Source organism: Cydia fagiglandana, chromosome 13 (genome assembly GCF_963556715.1).
Source record: "Cydia fagiglandana chromosome 13, ilCydFagi1.1, whole genome shotgun sequence".
Taxonomy (NCBI): domain Eukaryota; kingdom Metazoa; phylum Arthropoda; class Insecta; order Lepidoptera; family Tortricidae; genus Cydia; species Cydia fagiglandana.
This window is the reverse complement of record NC_085944.1, coordinates 14706458-14724540: the sequence shown is the minus strand read 5'-3', so window position 1 is coordinate 14724540 and position 18083 is coordinate 14706458. Positions and strand designations below refer to the sequence as shown.

The 18083-nt window shown below is 41.9% G+C and overlaps 1 protein-coding gene across 1 annotated transcript in view; it reads left to right on the top strand.

Moving 5' to 3' along the window:
- Positions 1 to 17874, top strand: part of LOC134670320 (probable cytochrome P450 49a1) — a 31312-nt gene extending 13438 nt beyond the window's left edge. The window contains exons 3-10 of the mRNA XM_063528076.1: positions 563 to 696; positions 7494 to 7582; positions 7919 to 8029; positions 8212 to 8364; positions 9002 to 9211; positions 9570 to 9717; positions 9964 to 10203; positions 14836 to 17874. Coding sequence (XP_063384146.1) covers positions 563 to 696; positions 7494 to 7582; positions 7919 to 8029; positions 8212 to 8364; positions 9002 to 9211; positions 9570 to 9717; positions 9964 to 10203; positions 14836 to 15153 — 1403 coding nt within the window. The 3' untranslated portion in view covers positions 15154 to 17874. The remainder of the gene's footprint in view (positions 1 to 562; positions 697 to 7493; positions 7583 to 7918; positions 8030 to 8211; positions 8365 to 9001; positions 9212 to 9569; positions 9718 to 9963; positions 10204 to 14835) is intronic.
- Positions 17875 to 18083: the final 209 nt, after the last annotated feature.

Genomic DNA, 18083 nt, shown 5'->3' with positions numbered 1-18083 from the left:
GGACAGATGGCGTAAATCGGAGACAAAAACTAGTCTGGCAGCTTTCTATAACGCAAATAGAGCTTAGAAGTTCCTATACCCACACTAATATTTTCAATATTTTGTATTCCAAAATGACTATTCTGGGGGCCTAGCCAAGATGACGTTTGCAGAAAACGAAAGGAAACGCTAAAGATACGTAAATAATATATGGAAATTATGTTTTGAATTCAGACAGACACTGTTCGTCTCTCCGTTGCATTTTGGAGGAAATAACAGAGTAACACAGATCGAAGTGGGCAGAACTGCACTGCGGGTAGTGAAGCTAGTATCAAAGTGAAATGTAGACGTTTTAGGGTGTTCTATTGTTCACTAATTTTCGTAGAAGTATGGATATCTGAGATAAAAAAGCTTATTTTGTGACTAGTGTATTTCGGTAGTTGTTTACAAAATTTTTCAATCCACGTAACGGTCAAAACATTTTGCACACTCATTATTTTTGTAAAAAGGCATAATTAATATCACTGATCTATTTAGGCCAGGTAAATAAAACCTAGTTTTAACCACAACTCGTATTTCGCAGGTAACTTCCACCACACAGTCGGCCTAGGCCTGCTCGAAGGCCTCCAGTCCCGCTACGGAGACCTTGTGCGTCTAGCGAAGGCCTCTCGCACCCGCCCCGTGCTGTACGTGTTCCACCCTGAGCTGATGAGAGAGGTAAGTTCTACACATTCAGCTTAGGTCTGCTAGAAGGCCTCTAGTCCCGCTACAGAGACCTTGTGCGCTTAACGAAGGCCTCCCGCACCCGCACGCCTCGCGTCATGCAATCTAGTTATATTTAATGTACTAGCTGTGCCCGCGGCTCCGCCCGCGTGGAATTCGGTTTGTGTCAGTAAGCTGCTAAATATATAAAAAATAGTAAATTACATTACGCTGTATTATTTTATTCAAAAAATTATAACATTTATAACGTCCTGCATGATAATTTCTCTTATTGTTTCATACTTTTTAGAGCGCGATTTGTAGTAGTCCGACTACGCCCGACTCTTTTAGTATGAGAAAGTCGAAGTCGCCTAGCTTTGGACCGCGTGCAGTGCGCCACATACGTCGGGCAATTCCCGACTCTTTTAGTATGAGGGCGCCGAAGGAGCCCGGCTTTGGAACGCATTCAGCGCGCCACGTGCGTCGGGCATAGCCCGACGCTTTGAGTATGAGGGTGCCTTCGGCTCCCAACTTTGGCAAGCGTACACGTGTCACGTACGTCGGGTTACGCCCGACGCTTTGAGTATGAGGGAGGCGCCCGGCTTTGGAACGCGTACAGCGTATTACGTACGTCGGTCTACGCCCGACACTTTTAGTATGAGGGCGCCGAAGGCGCCCGGCATTGGAACGCGTACAGCGTGCCACGTGCGTCGGGCGTAGCCCGACGCTTTGAGTATGTGGGTGCCTCCGGCGCCCAACTTTGGCAAGCGTACAGCGTGTCACGTACGTCGGTCTACGCCCGACTCTTTTAGTATGAGGGCGCTGAAGACGCCCAGCTTTGAAACGCTTACGTTACGCCCGACGCTCTGAGTATGAGGGCGCCGGAGGCGCCCTGCTTTGGAACGCGTACAGCATGTCACGTACGTCGGTCTACGCCCGACACTTTTAGTATGAGGGTGCCGTAGGCGCCCGGCTTTGGAACGCGTACAGCGCGCCAGATACGTTGGGCTACTCCCGACGCTTTGAGTATGAGGGCGCCGAAGGCGCCCGGCTTTGGTAACCATACAGCGTGTCACGTACGTCTCTTTTAGTATGAGAAAGTTGAAGTCGCCTGGCTTTGGACCGCGTGCAGCGCGCCACGTTGTCGGGCTACGCCAGATTCTTTTAGTATGAGGGCACCGAAGGCGCCCGGCTTTGGAACGCGTAAAGCGCGACACGTACGTCGGGTTAAGTCCGAAGCAGTGCCGATTTAAGATATTTTGATGCCCTAAGCATTTCTAGACCATGGTGCCCCCTCTCCCTAGGGTCATTAAGATTACATTATTTTTAGGGTTCCGTACCCAAAGGGTAAAACGGGACCCTATTACTAAGACTTCGTTGCCCGTCCGTCCGTCCGTCCGTCTGTCACCAGGCTCTCACCAATCTCACGAACCGTGATAGTTAGACAGTTGAAATTTTCACAGATGATGTATTTCTGTTGCCGCTATAACAACAAATGCTAAAAACAGAATTAAATAAAGATTTGAATGCCTCCCATACAACAAACGTGATTTTTGACCAAAGTTAAGCAACGTCGGGAGTGGTCAGTACTTGGATGGGTGACCGTTTTTTTTGCTTGTTTTTAGTTATTTTTTTTTGCATTATGGTACGGAACCCTTCGTGCGCGAGTCTGACTCGCACTTGCTCGGTTTTTTTTTTGGTAAATTGAGTGAAATTCATTGCCGCATTACAGCTGAGAATGGAAATCAGTCACATCATTTTATCTCGAAAATTGACAGTGCCGCAGCAGTAATGTTGCAGCAGAGTACCTAATGCTACTGCAGTCGCCACCCGAAAATTTTTCGATATAAAAACGCAATATGATAGACAGTTGTACATTTTTACTTTTAGTATGGAAATCAGTCACATCATTTTATGAAGAAAATTGACAGTAACGTTGAAACAAAGTAATGCTGCTGCAGTCGCCACCCGAATGTCACCTTTATCATACCTTAGAAAGTGATAAAAAACGCGAGCGAAGCGAGCGCGAAAATTTTTCGATATAAAAAACGCAATTTTACTTTTAGTCCCAACCAGGCGCCAATCCAGGATTTCATACAAAGAAGGGATAGGACAGTTTTCTATCAGCCTAGCTTCGCATAGGGCTCGATATTTAAGGGTTTCAGCGAGGTTGTTTTCATGTATAGAAGATGCAAGAAAATTATTCAATAAAATTTGTTGATGTCCGTACCCCCTCATCTAAACTTATAGTTAATATGGCAAAAACCTTCCTCGGTGGCTATTCATGTCACTACGTATTAAATTCAGCGCCATCTATTAGTTTACCAGGGTACTCAATAGTGGTAGCACATATTTGAAAAAAGTTTGCCCCTCCTTCCTAAGTAGCGCCATAAGATTCAGAGGCAAACTTAAATCAAGCGAGTGTTATGGCTACCCCCCCCCTTTTAAGGGTTGAATTTTTATAGCCTATAACCTGGCCGGAGATTTTCTCGACAGATTAGTAAAGTTTGCATCAAAATCCGTTCAGCCGTTTTCACGTGATGCGCGTACAAATAAACAGACAAACAGATAAACAGATAAACAGATAAACAGATAAACAGACAAAAATTCTAAAAACTGTTGGAACGTGTTGTGTTATCGATTCTAAGTATCTCCAGCCAACTTTTTTTCAAATATCTTCCATGTACAGACTTTCGACCCTCTACAGCTTTATTATATGTATAGAAGATAGATTGTATGTATGTGTATATTGTTCTAAATTTTACATAAGTAATTTCGGCATTTAATAATAATTGTTATTTACCATATCATGACTATAATGTGCGTATTTTCTATTGAAGGTCACATAAGCTACCTATCTAATAATAAAAACTCGAACAATAAAAAAACTGGTCATTTTTGCGCATTTACAAACTCGTTTGCAAACAAATACCTAAAAATCAAATAGTAACTCCTAAACTTAAATTAAAAACAAAACAGACGCAGTGGCAGTTAAGAATGGAATTAAAAAGTAAACACAATTAGAAAGTGAACTGTAGCCAGCCAGTCTCATTTCAAATTCTAGAATTTCGGCTTTCGAGTCAGACGTAACGGCCACTTTCGCACAATCACTTTTTAAATGTCGAATTTAGAACTCGCTATTAAATCTAAAAGTCGAATGATGATCCCTGAGGACAGTTTAATTTGACATAGAGTACTGTCACGTGAAATGTTTTTAGTAATTTTTTGGAAGTTTAGCACATTAATCATTATTCTACAACTCTACATGACAGACAATGTGTCGTAGGCAGAAGCTAGAGGCAATTAAAAAAAACAGTCAACTCAAAGACATTCAATTCGAAGGATTCCAGTCATTGATTCCAAAAATATCCTACTTCCAATTTTTATTCATGCTAACAAGTAGATATCTGTATTTAGAGTGAGACCAAGAAAAGTCTGCAGCGATTTTGATAGCCCACGCATTCAAATGTTATTTATACGTCATAATTTCATAGAAGATTGATATTTAAAATAACACTTGCACTGCGTGGGCTATTAAAATCGCTGCAGACATTTCTTACTTTTGGTTAATAAACAATACTAAGAAACAAATAAACCTTAGCCCTTAAGTTATTGACCTCTTTGAGTTCAATGGAGCCATGATTACATTCTATCAATTCACAAACCATTAATTAAATAACAATATACATTGATCCTTATATTCTTAACCACTATTTAAATACCGAGGCCAGATTTATACTGGTCGATGAACGGCAAAATGGTGAGTAACACGTTAGAAACTACGAGGGGAGGTCGAAAAGTTCCCGGAAGGTAATAAGAGGTCACGAATATCAGAAAAAATACTAATACTCATCGCGAAGCGTCTGGTTGACGTAACTAGAGAGTGAAGAGCTGGCGGCTTCCTCGCACAACGTATCAATCGTATCAGCATTCCGATACAACAAGGAAATGCCGCCAGCATCCTTGGTACAATGCCCCAAGAGCCTATTTTAAATTTAAGCTAGTTATTAATTTAGTTTAGTAGTACCACTGTATATATCATTTATGTAAATAAATGCTTTATGTGATACTATTAATCCGAAAGATCTCTGCAAGCAATTTATGGCTCATTTCGACAGAAAACATATAAATTATTATTTTGTAGATTTAGTCTTCATATTCATTTGATAATACTCCCATTCCACGAAATTTTAGAGCTCCCCTCGTATATTAAATCTTATCAATTGACGTAGAAAGTCAAAGTTTATGTTTGTTTACAATTTTACATACACAATACGAATGATAATAATATTTGTGCTCACTCGTCGCGTGATCGTAGATAACTGATAACATTATCTACAACACTGACATAAAAAGTATTTTTAGAGCCCAGCTAGTAGCGGAAGCAGTTATAAAGTTGACCCAAAAATTTTTTATTAAGCTATGAGCTTCATCACATATGTTCCTTGAGTAATTCTAAGCATTTCAAGCCTGGGAGCCAATAAGAAATGTGTGTCTACTCGGATTTGTAATGGATTCAAACTTTCAACCCCTTTTTAACCCTGTTAGGGGATGAATTTTACAAAACGCTGAAATTACTTTTCCTGTCTTTTAATAATATCCCCAAATACAAAGATTCAAGTCCCGCGTTCGAAAATTTTTTTGATATCCATACAAACTTACAACTCCTTTTTCACCACCTTAGGGGATGAATTTTCAAAAACGCTGAAATTAGTTTTCTTGTATTTTAATAATATATCGTTTTACGAAGTTTCAAATTCCTAGCTTAAAATAAAACTTGAACCCCATACAAACTTTCATCCCCTTTTTAACCCCCTTAGGGGTTGAATTTCTCAATATCGCTTCTTATCTCTTGTACACTTTATAAATGTAATCTAGTGTGCAAATTTCAACTTTCTATCTTTTGTAGTTTCGGCTCCGCGTAGCAAAAATCTCCAACCAAATTTTTCACCTTTTTACGTTTTTCTTGTAAAATTACTATGAAATTGAAAAAACAAATATCAGCAATGAATTCTACGTCTTTGGTTTATACGAAAATGATACCAAACTTGCCCTAGTACCCACCAGGATCAGAGTAGATTTTTTTTAAAGATGACGGATGGCGGCCGTCTTTGTACCCCACCCTCCCCCCCACTTCAGGCTAGAAATGCTTAGAATTACTCAAATATCAGATGTGATGAAGCTCATAGCTTAATAAAAAATTTTTGGGTCATGTATGGCAGCGTTACATAACTGACTCCAGTATAGATAAAATTTATGTGCAAAATGATGAGATGAGGTCAGTTTGGGTGACTTGTTAACTGGGCGCCATGTCACACCGATAACTTATCGGTGGTAAGTAGAAATGATTCCATGCGTCCTATGAGTGACCTGAGGAAGGTAGTTTACATTTATCCGGTGAACATTTTTGTAGCCGATCGTTTTTCATACTATAAATATAATTTAGCCTTTCAAAATATTTTTAAAAGTCAAAACTTTTTTTAATAGCGAGAAGTTTTGTATCGGGCAGGGCATTTTAGCGGTGGGAGAGATTAATTGCCTGCAAAACATACGCTAGTAAGTAGTGAGTTATTTCACGGATTATTAGCATAGGTATATAAAGCATTAGTTTTAATTAATATCGCAAACACAAAGTGACGCCCGATTCCAAATAAGTAGTGGGTTAGCACAGATTGACTAGCACGTTATTTCACGGATTACTACAAAGCATATTAAAACCATTTGTTCTAATTAATATAGATTCCCGCATAGTAACGCCTGATTCTGTTAATTATTCGTTAATGATAAATTAAATGGTTACGCTTCGGTGTGAATGCGGCTGCATGCGCACGCGCATAACACGTGCTATCTTAATTTATGTGTTATTGTTCACGATTGTTTTGTTTCTCTGAGGTATTACCTAATCACTTCATTAAGTACCTACCTATGACTAATTGAACTATGAGCCACTTTGAACCAGACTAGTGAAAATATGAGCCATTACAATATATATTTTTATAAACGTTTTTAATTTACAATATGCTACATTCCTACTAGTCAAATCAGCTTCTTTTTTAGAACTGTCAAATCGATTTGCTAATATGGGATTTATATGAAAACGAATGTAGTGACGTCACGGTAAACTCGCCTAGGTACTTTTTATATTTCAATCCGATTTATTAAATACAAATTGTGTTTAAAAATAGCTGCTATCTATGTTTTTCTAATATATAATTATCTGGTGCTTTATTTCGTGCACGGTTTGAAATAATTTATTTTAAGTACAGGAAACATCCCTATCGTAAAGGATGACTCACGTTAGACCGGGCCGTTCCCGGACCGAGGCGTTCGACATGTCATTTTCTATGACGGTTAATCGGTGATCACGTGTTGCTTTCTATAGAAAACGAAGCTCTAGAAGGTCCGGCCACGGCCCGGTCTAACGTGAGTCATCCTTAAATCATCTCTCAAGATAAGATGTGTTCACTGACTACAGCTACACTTAGTACCTTTTGTAATGAAACATTTCACTTGACAACTTAATAATACTCATTTATTCCTTTTTTTTAACATAGAAATCTGAGTCGGCCGGAAAAATGCGGCCCTATTTCTCATTACCCTAAACTCATTTATTCTGAAACCAAATTTACTATATAAGGGGCTGTGGAAAAATCTTAACAGAGCGAAGTAGCCGATAGAACAGCGACATCTATTGTGAAATTGCGCAACTATAAAAACTAAACATTACTACATTTAACAAATCAACAAGATGTTAAAGGCCTTAAGATGACGATACTAATAAATCTAATACATAATAATGTTTTTATTCCCAGGTGTACGAGAGTTGTTCAACGGAGCCGCCTCATTGGACGCGATCTCCGCTCAAAACACACCGAGCTTCTACGGGCTGTCCGTACCACGGGTCAGTTATCTAATAGTATTTTATGCAACCGTTGTTTAAGAGGGGTCAAAAAAGGCGAGTGGCGTGAGTAACAATTTAAGGCGAAGCCGAAAATTGTTAATAAAGATGCCACGAGTATTTTTTGACTCAGTTAAACAACGTGCACAGCTCAAAACCTAAAGTGCACATTGTCTGTTTTTTGATTATATAACATAAACATTTCTTATCTAAGTCCGATTAAAGAGCAAAGGCCGGATCTTAATTCAGATTACTACTTTTTAATTTCACATGTAGGTATTAGGCGTGTAAACTCTACTTACATCATTTATGAAATAAAAGAAAATGTTGTTTTTACAGTGACGAAACTAATGCGATCTGGGCATCCATAGGAGCACTCCTAGAAGACCCAGCTCTTATGAAAAACTTCGAAAAAGCTTTCGATGTCATAGCAGTCGACGCTACGAGAAGGTAATATAATAAATAGTTTTATACAGATTTAGCTTGGAAGCATCCTTAAGCGTGGAAGCCGAATGATATATGAAGAAGCATCTTTGGAAATAGTCCTATCAGAAATAAAAAAACCCATGCATACAATCTCATGCACTCGTGCAGCCTTGGCGAATATTTTTAATCAAGCCATGCAATTTCAGGTTCGGAGAGCTAAGAAAAGCTGAGAACGCGCTGAACGAGGAATTAGAAACTGAAGTGTGTCGCTGGGCACTAGAGACTCTAGGCATGGCGGTGTTGGGCACTAGACTTGGCTGCCTGGATGGTCCTGCCCATGTGCCCACTTCAGAAAACAGGTAACTATAATACACACTTTTACACTAATCCGTACTTACCTATGATAGACCGTAGCATCAGTGGCGGCGCGTCAAACATATCCATAGGCACGCCGGGGCTTATTAGGCTTACTGCATATTTCCTTTACAACTCTGCTCAAACGTCCAAAAATAGGCAATCCGGCGGGAATCGGCTTTTATGGACACGCCGGCACTGGACCGTAGACAACATGCACGTCGCTAACGCTACGTAGCGAACGAAACGCAACTTTCACTGTCACATTAACATGGAAGAGCGATAGAGAGACACAAAGCGTTTCGATCAAGTTTCGATGGCGAAGCGCAAGCGATCGTCACCTTGGCTAGGCCGCCAGGGGCTAAAAACTACGGCCCGCAAAAAATGACACGCTAAATAAATGAATTCATCTCTATACAGTCTGGCCCGCTAAAAGAAAGCTGAGGCTTGGTCGTGGCACTCGAGTTTGGAGAACCCCGAGTTAGATATAGTTGCGGCGATTATTTTTATACCTATCTGTCGTTAGAACCTAAATAGTGGTAAGGTAATAGGGATACGGTAGGGGTGGTAGGTAGGTAGGCAGAATTCACGCTTTTTTCTACTGACAAATTGGCCAGACTATACATAAACATTCTGTTCTAGAAAGCCAGAAAAAACTTCAATGGACGACGAAATCCCAGACCTCTGCTCGCTGTCGAAGCGTTGCCCCGACGGTCTCACTCCCGCAGAAGCGCTAGTCCGGTGTACGAGAGAGATATCTGATGCAGGCTACTTGGTGCGGAGCGAACATACCCTCAAGACCGAGTCGAAGACGTTTAACAACGCGCTGATGGCGCTGGATAAGCATTACAGGTAAACATGTGATCATATTTAAAGGGAGCTACTGATTAATAGTCCGCCAGACGGTATCGGCCTGTCAGTTGTTCGGAACTGTCAAAATTTTTTCCTAACTGACAGGCCGATACCGTCCGCTACCCCTACACATTCAGTGCCGAAAACCCGACTACCAAGTATTTTATGATTTCGTTCCCAGGCCGGACGATCCGATAGTCGCTTTATATGACGAAATTGTTGTGACATGGCGCGTTTGTCTTGTTTGGCTCGGCGGCAAATACATTCAGTTAAGATTTAACGACATAAAAAGAATCTTTTCGTTTGGTGGTAAGACCTTAGGCTAGGTAATGATGATAAAACAATATTTTACTTTCAGCCTAACAGAGCGCTTCCTTCTGCAAGCCATGTCGGAGCTGAACACCACAGACCCTAAGCCAGAACAGGTTCTACTAAACAAACTAGCCCCACTGAAGCAGAGGATACTACCACTCGTCGCTGATGTGCTATTGGCGGGAGTTAATCCTGTAAGTGTGACTAGAGATTATGCTGATGATTTCTAATAATTTTGTCGTAATTTTGATTTTGAAACTATTTTTATAGGGTTGTTGCATTGTTAAAAAACCCGGACCAGTGCAAAACGGACTCGCCCACCGAGGGTGCCGTACTTTTTAGTATTTGTTGTTATAGCGGCAACAAAAATACATCATCATTAATAAGGCTACGATTAAGAATTTGTGCCTTACCATCATTATCTTTTATTTTTTCAACAGTTGGCCCAATCGGCCCTAGCCATGCTCTACCACCTGTCCCTCAACCCCGCGCGACAGCAACGCGCCCACGATGAGATATGCTGGTCCGCAGCTTCTCATGCAGCTGGTGCTGGGGTCCAGGAGTTACCTTACCTAGCAGCGTGTGCCAGGGAGGCCATGAGGCTACATCCAGCTACGGGAGGCGTGGTGCGGAGGAGTACGGAGGCTATCAGTGTTGGGGGATACGAAGTGCCTGCTGGGGTAAGTAATGAAGCTGGTGCTAGAGTGCAGGAGTTACCTTACCTGGCAGCGTGTGCCAGGGAGGCCATGAGGCTACATCCAGCTACGGGAGGCGTGGTACGGAGGAGTACGGAGGCTATCAGTGTTGGTGGATACAAAGTGCCTGCTGGGGTAAGTAATGAAGCTTGTGCTGGGGTCCAGGAGTTACCTTACCTGGCAGCGTGTGCCAGGGAGGCCTTGAGGCTACATCCAGCTACGGGAGGCGTGGTGCGGAGGAGTACGGAGACTATCAGTGTTGGTGGATACGAAGTGCCTGCTGGGGTAAGTAATGAAGCTGGTGCTGGGGTCCAGGAGCTACCTTACCTAGCAGCGTGTGCCAGGGAGGCCTTGAGGCTACATCCAGCTACGGGAGGCGTGGTGCGGAGGAGTACGGAGGCTATCAGTGTTGGGGGATACGAAGTGCCTGCTGGGGTAAGTAATGAAGCTTGTGCTGGGGTCCAGGAGTTACCTTACCTGGCAGCGTGTGCCAGGGAGGCCTTGAGGCTACATCCAGCTACGGGAGGCGTGGTGCGGAGGAGTACGGAGGCTATCAGTGTTGGTGGATACGAAGTGCCTGCTGCGGTAAGTAATGAAGCTGGTGCTGGGGTCCAGGAGCTACCTTACCTAGCAGCGTGTGCCAGGGAGGCCTTGAGGCTACACCCAGCTACGGGAGGCGTGGTGCGGAGGAGTACGGAGGCTATCAGTGTTGGTGGATACGAAGTGCCTGCTGGGGTAAGTAATGAAGCTGGTGCTGGGGTCCAGGAGTTACCTTACCTAGCAGCGTGTGCCAGGGAGGCCTTGAGGCTACATCCAGCTACGGGAGGCGTGGTGCGGAGGAGTACGGAGGCTATCAGTGTTGGTGGATACGAAGTGCCTGCTGGGGTAAGTAATGAAGCTGGTGCTGGGGTCCAGGAGCTACCTTACCTAGCAGCGTGTGCCAGGGAGGCCTTAAGGCTACACCCAGCTACGGGAGGCGTGGTGCGGAGGAGTACGGAGGCTATCAGTGTTGGTGGATACGAAGTGCCTGCTGGGGTAAGTAATAAAGCTGGTGCTGGGGTCCAGGAGCTACCTTACCTAGCAGCGTGTGCCAGGGAGGCCTTGAGGCTACATCCAGCTACGGGAGGCGTGGTGCGGAGGAGTACGGAGGCTATCAGTGTTGGTGGATACGAAGTGCCTGCTGGGGTAAGTAATGAAGCTGGTGCTGGGGTCCAGGAGTTACCTTACCTAGCAGCGTGTGCCAGGGAGGCCTTGAGGCTACATCCAGCTACGGGAGGCGTGGTGCGGAGGAGTACGGAGGCTATCAGTGTTGGTGGATACGAAGTGCCTGCTGGGGTAAGTAATGAAGCTGGTGCTGGGGTGCAGGAGCTACCTTACCTAGCAGCGTGTGCCAGGGAGGCCTTGAGGCTACACCCAGCTACGGGAGGCGTGGTGCGGAGGAGTACGGAGGCTATCAGTGTTGGTGGATACGAAGTGCCTGCTGGGGTAAGTAATGAAGCTGGTGCTGGGGTCCAGGAGCTACCTTACCTAGCAGCGTGTGCCAGGGAGGCCTTGAGGCTACATCCAGCTACGGGAGGTGTGGTGCGGATTAGCACGGAGGCTATCAGTGTCGGTGGATACGAAGTGCCTGCTGGGGTAAGTAATGAAGCTGGTGCTGGGGTCCAGGAGTTACCTTACCTAGCAGCGTGTGCCAGGGAGGCCTTGAGGCTACATCCAGCTACGGGAGGCGTGGTGCGGAGGAGTACGGAGGCTATCAGTGTTGGTGGATACGAAGTGCCTGCTGGGGTAAGTAATGAAGCTGGTGCTGGGGTCCAGGAGCTACCTTACCTAGCAGCGTGTGCCAGGGAGGCCTTGAGGCTACATCCAGCTACGGGAGGTGTGGTGCGGATTAGCACGGAGGCTATCAGTGTCGGTGGATACGAAGTGCCTGCTGGGGTAAGTAATGAAGCTGGTGCTGGGGTCCAGGAGTTACCTTACCTAGCAGCGTGTGCCAGGGAGGCCTTGAGGCTACATCCAGCTACGGGAGGCGTGGTGCGGAGGAGTACGGAGGCTATCAGTGTTGGTGGATACGAAGTGCCTGCTGGGGTAAGTAATGAAGCTGGTAATGGGGTCCAGGAGCTACCTTACCTAGCAGCGTGTGCCAGGGAGGCCTTGAGGCTACATCCAGCTACGGGAGGCGTGGTGCGGAGGAGTACGGGGCTATCAGTGTTGGTGGATACGAAGTGCCTGCTGGGGTAAGTAATGAAGCTGGTGCTGGGGTCCAGGAGCTACCTTACCTAGCAGCGTGTGCCAGGGAGGCCTTGAGGCTACATCCAGCTACGGGAGGCGTGGTGCAGAGGCGTACGGAGGCTATCAGTGTCGGTGGATACGAAGTGCCTGCTGGGGTAAGTAATGAAGCTAGTGCTGGGGTCCAGGAGTTACCTTACCTAGGAGCGTGTGCCAGGGAGGCCTTGAGGCTACATCCAGCTACGGGAGGCGTGGCGCGGAGGAGTACGGAGGCTATCAGTGTTGGTGGATACGAAGTGCCTGCTGGGATAAGTAGTAATTCTTTAGAATTATAGGCTTTTGTAGTGTAGTTTGCTAGGGAAGGTCATCTACATTTTAGAAGGCTGCTGTTCAAGTATATAACTTATTATCAAAGCTTCAAGTTCTTTACGAACTGTCGAATCTTTCAGCATTAATTTAATTTATGTTAATAACTTTTTTCTACTCCCGTACTTTTATTTGTCATTTAAACCGTTGTGCACATACCTTTAAACCCCTAATTTATAGTTGTCAAGACAAGTCTTTAGTCTATGCCCAAAAAAGTATTTGTGCATACACGCATTATCTTTTTGGCACTTTTACGATACTTAGTGTAATCACCACTTAAAAAATATTGTATGACATACATTGTTTCCAACCTAATTTTAATTGTCATCTTTGACAGATGAGTGAACCATAGACGTTTTTTTTTTTTATTTCATTCATTCTTTTCCCGCCCGTACCCTTCATTCTTTGCTATTTCTTGAATGAAAAATACTCGGTATATTTATAATTTTATTTCAAAGTAAGTGATTTGTCGTAGAAAAAGTATTGTATGCAACGTTGTTTAACTGAGTCAAAAAATACTCGTGGCGTCTTCATTAACAATTTTCGGCTTCGCCTCAAATTGTTACTCACGCCACTCGCGTTTTTTTGACATCTCTTAAACAACGGTTGCATAAAATACGATTAAACATTACGAAAGAATTCATGTGAAAAAAAGAATTGAAACTATGTTTCTTTGAAGAGTTTTAATTAGGTATTCAAAGGATTTAAAACTAAACTATTATTTCATCCTAAATTAGTCTGTAACTAGTTTTATTAGGGTTTAAGTTGTTATTAATTCGGATAGCAATGCCCTTCCGAAAATTATAACTCTAAATTACCAAATAAAATGTCATTTAACAAGAAATTAAGGGCCCATTTAATTTAACAAGTCGCTGTATTTCTGTACAATTTGCGGCGGTGCAATTAAGTTTCAAACGTACGTGAGATTCAGTTTAAACGCCCCTGAGGCAGTCTTAGAGGCCGGTTCCAATTTATCTATTTGATATGGTTTTCATCTTGTTTTGATACGACCTTCATTGTAAGCACCAAGCAGCGTTAGCGGCTCAAGCCGATTGCAAATGCAATGAGGAGTTGTGTCATCATTCAATGATTCATCTCACTCGCATTTTTAGTGCGCGTGAGATGCATATTAACCATAGGCGTACCCACGGTGGGGCAAGGTGGGGCAACTGCCATAAGCTAAGAATTTCTGTTTCAACCGTACCCTGTTACATCGTACCCAGCCTCCACTACTTCAGCCCCACCCCTTAAAAAATGCTGCGTACGCCCATGATGTTAACATGGCTCAAGATCGTATCAAAATGAAATGATAGCCATATCAAATTATTACAACAGAATCTGACTCCTTAGAGCCATAAAGTGTTCGCCGTTTACTTACTTAATGCATTACTTAGACTCTAAGTAATTCTAAGTCTTAGAGACAAAGGCACGAAATACGAGTAAGTATTTGTTTGTTAGACCTTACTCCTTTGAGATAAAGCTTAAAAATTTACAGAACAGCATCATGGATTTCGCTTGAAACTTTATTGTCTTCCGCCGTTTCCGGATAAAGGAGTGAGGTGCATAGAAAAAAATGTACATTGTATGTAACCTAAAGGCAAGCGTAATTTTTTATTGGACTCGCGCACTGAAGATTTGCCTGTTGTTGAATTGTAATTTTTGTTTAGTAACCAATCAACGATAACTACTTTGAAAATAACTCGTATCTTGGTCTGTCAATCAAAAGAAAAATGTTGTTACTATGTATCGGATGCACAGAGTTAATGCGTTTTAACTTTGAGTAGCAGTGCAAGATACGAGATTTTTTAAAAGTAGTGACGATATAGCGGTGGTAGCCGTCATAATCTCATGGAGATTAACTTCTCATAATAAGGTGTAATAAAATGTTACTTACTCGAGTGAACTGCAATGAAGTTGACAAACGGTTTGTTGCAAGCTGTCCTTATTAGTAATACTCGTATGACTCTTTACCATTTCTCGCGAAACACTTACCTACAATAAAACCATTGACATCTTTTTTTACAGGTCGACATAGTCCTCGCCCACGGAGTCACCAGCAAATCTGAGAAGCAGTGGGGCAGAGCCAACGCCTTCATCCCCGAGCGCTGGTGCAGCGAGGGCTGGGAGCCTCTCAGGGCCTCCCGGGCCCATCCCCTGGCCTCCCTCCCCTTTGGTACCAGGTGCCCGGCCTCCGGCCTCGCTGGGCATGTACTGGCCAGTCTAGCTACCAGGGTTATGGAGAGGTATAGGCTGGAATGGCACGGGCCGGCCGCGAATATGGTGACGACGGGAGTGAATAAAGTGCAGGCGCCGTATTATTTTGTATTGCAGGATGCGCATTAAGATAGCCTCCGCCCCTGTAGCACCTGTAATGATGACTCACATTAGACTGGGCTGTGTCCGAGCCGGAGCCTCCGGCGCATCGTTTTCTATAGAAAGCATCACGTGATCGCCTGTCATGTCAAAGAAAAGTAAGCGCCGGAAGCTCCGGCCCGGAACCACCCGGTCTAACGTGAGTTATCCTCATATATTCGTAAGCAATCCCCCGTTCTGGCAGTCAAATTGAATTGCAAACTTATTGATACTAACTAATTTAAAATTTCGATTTTGTTGCGATATTTATTTGACAACGTCATGAAGTATTTTGGCCTTACATACCGTGGAAGCTATATTTTTACTAGCTGTTGCCCGCGACTTCGTCCGCGTGGAATTTTATCTTCAACATTTTACATCTTTAGTACCTATAATTTTCTATAATTTTCATATCCGAGCAATGTTGAAATTAAGTACTTTTCTTTTTTAGCAAGTTGTATGAAGTTTTAAGTCAAGTGGATTTTGATGTTGATTGCTGAAATTACTTTTCTTGTATTCTCATAATGCCCTTATACAAAGATTCAAGTTTCGCACTCACAAATTATCTATCTCCATACAAACTTTCAACCCCTTTCTCACCACCTTGGGGGATGATTTTCAAAAATGCTTGAATTAGTTTTCATGTTTTTCAATTTAATACCTTTTTGTTGCAAAAAGTTCAAGTTCCTAGCTTAAAATTTAATTTACACCCCAAGACGAACTTTCATCCCCTTTTTAACCCCCTTAGGGGTTGATTTTCCAAAAACGTTGCAATTACTTTTATTTGTAATCGGCTATTATGTCTTTCTAAGTAGTTTCAAAGCATTTGTAATGGATTCAAACTTTGAACCCCATTTTAACCCTGTTAGGGGATGAATTTTACAAATTGCTGAAATCACTTTTATTGTCTTCTAATAATATCCCCAAATACAAAGATTCAAATCCCGCGCTCGAAAAAATGTTTAATATCCATACAAACTTTCAACCCCTTTTTTACCACCTTAGGGGATGAATTTTCAAAAACGCTGAAATTAGTTTTCTAGTATTTTAATTTAAAACGTTTTTACAAAGTTTCAAGTTCCATGCTTAAAATAAGGTTTGCACCCGCAGACGACCTTTCATCCCCTTTTTAACTCCCTTAGGGGTTGAAATTCCAAAGACGTTGCAATTACTTTTTTTTGTTATCGGCTATTATGCCTTTCTAAAAAGTTTCAAAACCATTTGTAATGGATTCAAACTTTCAACCCCATTTTAACCCTGTTAGGGGATACATTTTACAAAACGCTGAAATTATTTTTCCTGTCTTCTAATAATATTTCTAAATACAAAGATTCAAGTCCCACACTCGAAAAAATGTTTGATATCCATACAAACTTTCAACCCCTTTTTCACCACCTTAGGGGATGAATTTTCAAAAACGCTGAAATTAGTTTTCTTGTATTTTAATAATATATCTTTTAACGAAGTTTCAAATTCCTAGCTTAAAAGAAAACTTTAACCCCATACAAACTTTCATCCCCTTTTTAACCCTGTTAGGGGATGAATTTTACAAAACGCTGAAATTACTTTTATTGTCTTCTAATAATATCCCCAAATACAAAGATTTAAGTCCCGCGCTCAAAAAAAATTTTGATTTCCATACAAACTTTCAACCCCTTTTTCACCACCTTGGGGGATGAATTTTCTAATACGCTGAAATTAATTTTCTTATATTTGAATTTGATACTTTTTTACAAAGTTTCAAGTTCCTAACTTAAAATAAAATTTGCACCCGAAGACGAATTTTCATCCCCTTTTTAACCCCCTTAGGGGTTGAATTTCCAAAAACGTTGCAACCACTTTTTTTTGTAATCGGCTATTATGCCTTTCTAAGAAGTTTCAAAGCATTTGTAATGGATTAAAATTTTCAACCCCTTTTCAACCCTGTTAGGGGATGAATTTTACAAAACGCTGAAATTACTTTTCATGTCTTCTAATAATATTCCTAAATACAAAGATTCAAGTCCACCACTCGAAAAATTTTTTGATATCCATACAAACTTTCAACCCCTTTTTCACCACCTTAGGGGATGAATTTTCAAAAACGCTGAAATTAGTTTTCTTGTATTTTAATAATATATGTTTTTACGAAGTTTCAAATTCCTAGCTTGAAAGAAAACTTTCACCCCATACAAACTTTTATCCCCTTTTTAACCCCCTTAGGGGTTGAATTTCTCAAAATCGCTTCTTATCTCTTGTACACTTTATAAATGCAACCTGGTGTGCAAATTTCAACTTTCTGGCTTTTGTAGTTTCGGCTCTGCGTTGATGAATCAGTCAGTCAGTCAGTCAGTCAGTCAGGACACTTGCATTTATATATATAGATTGTAATTTTATAAAATTAACTCTAACTATATATATAAACAAGAAAAAAATGTGTATTAATTATAAGTTCAGTTTGAGTAAAAAGAAAACAAGGTGAATCATGCCATTGAATTTTCGTACTGTTCCTGGCAAAACGAATTATTTTCGATTTTACTTCGCCTGAATTTATATTAGGTACCTAAGTAGAGTAAGTAGTAATTAAACTGAGAAATGCACTAGAAAAAATAACGAATTTAACATTTTGCGTGCATAGCCAAACCGCCTTTATATTCAATGTTCCTTAATTATAAAACTAATTACTTACCTTGTAATCTAAGTACTGTATTAATAAAAAGATATACGTTAAAATATTGTTTAATTTATTAATTACTAACTACCCAACTAATTTTTTTAAATTATGAATGGGCTTACTCATAATACTCATGGCCACAGACTAGCCGAGGCGTAGACGTGGGCTACGATGGAGCGAGCTCGCCCAGAAGGTGCCTGTTCACTCTTGATTTGAAGGTTGCCGGGGGATTTCTTCAACAAAGGACTTTAAAATCCCTTGAAGTTGC